The following is a 3,052-nucleotide window of genomic DNA, read 5'->3' as shown; positions in this document are numbered from 1 at the left end:
GCTTACAACTGGATTTTGGAGCATGCCTTTTTCAAATTGTTGTGAAACGGGAGCAGATTGACATAACTTTCAATGTTTCACTTTCTGTAAAATTGTCAAAATTGTACATGTTAGAAATAAGTCCAAGAGAACACCCGACCATCAATAGCAATAAAATAAAATGATCTTTAGGGCCGAAAATAATTACCCAGAGGGTCTCTGACACATGTGACTTAGAGACATATTTCTAATCAACTCCTGCTGCTCTTCAGAAACTATGTTCCAGAAAACAACAGTTTTTTTTGTTAAAAACGACATAATTATTATAAAAAGAACACTGGAAACACTTCTACAATGATCTCAAAGCATGACTTGAATGGGACTTGAAGCACTTTTTCTTAATTGCATCTGATTCTTATTCAAGAATTCAATAACTTTTATAAGAATGACTTTATAATGCTCTATTGCTTTTTGTTTTTTTTTTACCATTTTTGTTAGTAGTGTGCCTCATGACGGGTACCTCAGGTCAAAAAAAGTTGACAAACACTGTTTTTAACCTCTTCAGTGTCCCTACATACCACTTTATCTGCTTAATATGGCATCACCTTAAAAAAAAATAATAATAAGTTTTTTTTTATATATTTAGGCATGATGGGGTTAAATACCAGATTTTTGTTTTCCAATTTCTTCTAGAAGACTTCAAGAGACTTTAAGAAGTTCAAGTGATTATTTTTAGGTCAAACTATTACACACCCTTCAGAAGCTTTTTACATCTGCGCTCATGTGAAACGAAGCAGCTCAGCCACGCCCATAAAAAAAAACAAATCTAAACTGGATCTTTTGGGACTTTCCATTTCATAGCCAGTTGTATCACTCTCTGGCTGACAAAAACAGCCTCAATTTGATGATGTAATGTGACTTCCTGCTTTAACATTTTCAAGAACTCCTGCTATGCATACATACACATCCTCACCATGATTTAGGCTGTCCAAAGTGCAAGTAATTGATGCTGTAGAGGTCCATGTCCTCAGTGTGCCACGCGAAAGTGGTCTTCCACATGCCAAAATACAAATAGGGGGTGTTGACACCCTCGATAGTGATGCCACTGTCATGTTCCACCGTATCCAAAATGGTACCCAAATGGCAAATATTCCATTCTTTGATATTCTGTAACAGGAAAGAAAAGATTGGCAAAAGAAAATGGCATACCGAAGGTCATCACAGAAACGGAGACGAGGGCGGTCAACTCACAGGATCGTACAGCGATCCGTTCACATCCGCTCCATATATAGGAGGGTTAAAGGTCACATTCTTCCAGTATTTTCTTTCAAGTTCGTCAAAGTCATCATAACGAGGACTGCAGAACCTGGGGAGGACATCAGTTAACGGCGCGTTTTCTACCGAAAGAATACTTTAACATTCCGAATTCTTTCTTACTTGTCACTACTGGCGATTTTTCTAAACTCCCGAACGGTCATGGACCTCTTCTGTATGTTGTACTGGGTAAAAAGGCCCGACTGGCCCGTCACCACCTGCTGGATTGGTGCTGGAATCACTAGATCGTCAATGTCGTCGTACGATCTGCGAGGCCTCCACTCCTTCGGTGGAACAATCTTGGAGAAGGTATAAAAATAAAAAAGTAATAAATAAAAAATCACAGTTATTTAGGATTCATTATGCATATATTCTTTTTTGTAAATGGCAGCAAATGGACACATATTGGTCCAAATTTGGAAAAAACACTTAATTTGATAGATTTTTCTTTATTTATATATATATTTTTTTTCGTACTTGTGCGTAATTTTTTAAGAAATGAATTGAATTCCCTTAAAATAAACTACCAATGCAGATCTTCATACTTACTTTAGCCAAGCCTGCTTTGTGAGCTCCCTTGGACTCGATGTACGCGACGTAACGGTTGAAGTTCTTGAACTCCTCAGCTGTGGGGTAAAAGGTCATGATCCCCTTGGAACCATGGTTTGGAGAAACCATGTCGGACGCCATTCTGAAGCTCAGTGGGCGCTCCTGCACAAACATACAGAGTTAATTTAGCATATGCCATGATAACATAGTAGGATAAATGCATGTGGGTTGATATACGCATAACAACAAAGTATAACAGTAATAAAACTGAGAACATTAAAGGTTTATTTTTCTTTGAGTTCAGTTGGTGTAAAAAACAATTTTTTAGCAGAACTTACTTTTAAAAAAAGAAAAGTAAAGATTTTTCTTTTTACAGAAACAATTCGATTCACAAGAGCCTGGATTGATTCAAATACGCTTTTTTTTCCAATTCTTTAGATCCTCTTAATTCAATTCATTTTTTGAGTTTACACAGTTTACACACTTATACATATTTGTTTAGAAATACATTAAAAATCCAGTATTTTTTTGAATTTGCTTATATTAACCTGATACAGTTCACAAACTGTAAAATGTATTAGTGAAATAATGAGATTGTTAATAGCATTCAGTGTTACATGGATTCTAAAAAGGAGAATTTCTAGAAAAAACGTTCAGATCATTAACATTGTAAACATTGTTCTGCTTCTCCTTGAGAGCATTTCAGTTTGGCCACTAGGTGGCGTTCGCACTGCAGCATTACACCTTATTCTAGAAGAAGAAGAAAGCATGAGCAAACCTTGGTCCCTCAGACTACAAATTGTTACTTAAAAAATGTCCTTATAAGAGTTTGGAAAATGAATACCTGTAAGTTTATAAAGATGTTCATTTAGTCAGCAATGTATGTTAGTTCAACAGGGTGTTAGCATTAGCAGTCCTATGGGAAATTCCATTAAACATTAGCATCAAGCTAGCTGATTTTAGCTTTAGGTGCTAAATCGATATATATTTTTATGAATCGATTATTGATCTATTTTGCTTAAATCAATTCAAATTGATTAACAGATTTTCTGAACCCAGCCCTATTGATCAGTATATATTCAAGTTATGAAATGACCAATCAGGTGCCTCCATAAAAGTAGGTGGTCCTGCTTTTAAGACAGAGGTGTAGACGTTTAATAATCTCACTACTGATTGGGGAGAATGGTTACCATAGAAACGACAGCGGAGA

At 35.9% G+C, this 3,052-nt stretch overlaps 1 protein-coding gene across 2 annotated transcripts in view; it reads right to left on the bottom strand.

Moving 5' to 3' along the window:
• Window positions 1-3,052, bottom strand: part of kdm4ab (lysine (K)-specific demethylase 4A, genome duplicate b) — a 25,397-nt gene that overhangs the window by 19,872 nt on the left and 2,473 nt on the right. For both annotated transcript variants that reach the window (XM_024273977.2, XM_024273978.2), the window contains exons 2-5: window positions 1,843-2,004; window positions 1,417-1,592; window positions 1,231-1,345; window positions 953-1,146 (exon numbers count right to left, since the gene is read on the bottom strand). In XM_024273977.2, the coding sequence (XP_024129745.1) occupies window positions 953-1,146; window positions 1,231-1,345; window positions 1,417-1,592; window positions 1,843-1,983 (626 nt within the window). In that variant the 5' untranslated portion in view covers window positions 1,984-2,004. The remainder of the gene's footprint in view (window positions 1-952; window positions 1,147-1,230; window positions 1,346-1,416; window positions 1,593-1,842; window positions 2,005-3,052) is intronic.

Source organism: Oryzias melastigma, linkage group LG17 (assembly GCF_002922805.2).
Source record: "Oryzias melastigma strain HK-1 linkage group LG17, ASM292280v2, whole genome shotgun sequence".
NCBI classification, from domain to species: Eukaryota; Metazoa; Chordata; class Actinopteri; order Beloniformes; family Adrianichthyidae; genus Oryzias; species Oryzias melastigma.
The sequence above is the reverse complement of the archived record's forward strand: the minus strand, read 5'-3'. Positions and strand labels throughout refer to the sequence as shown.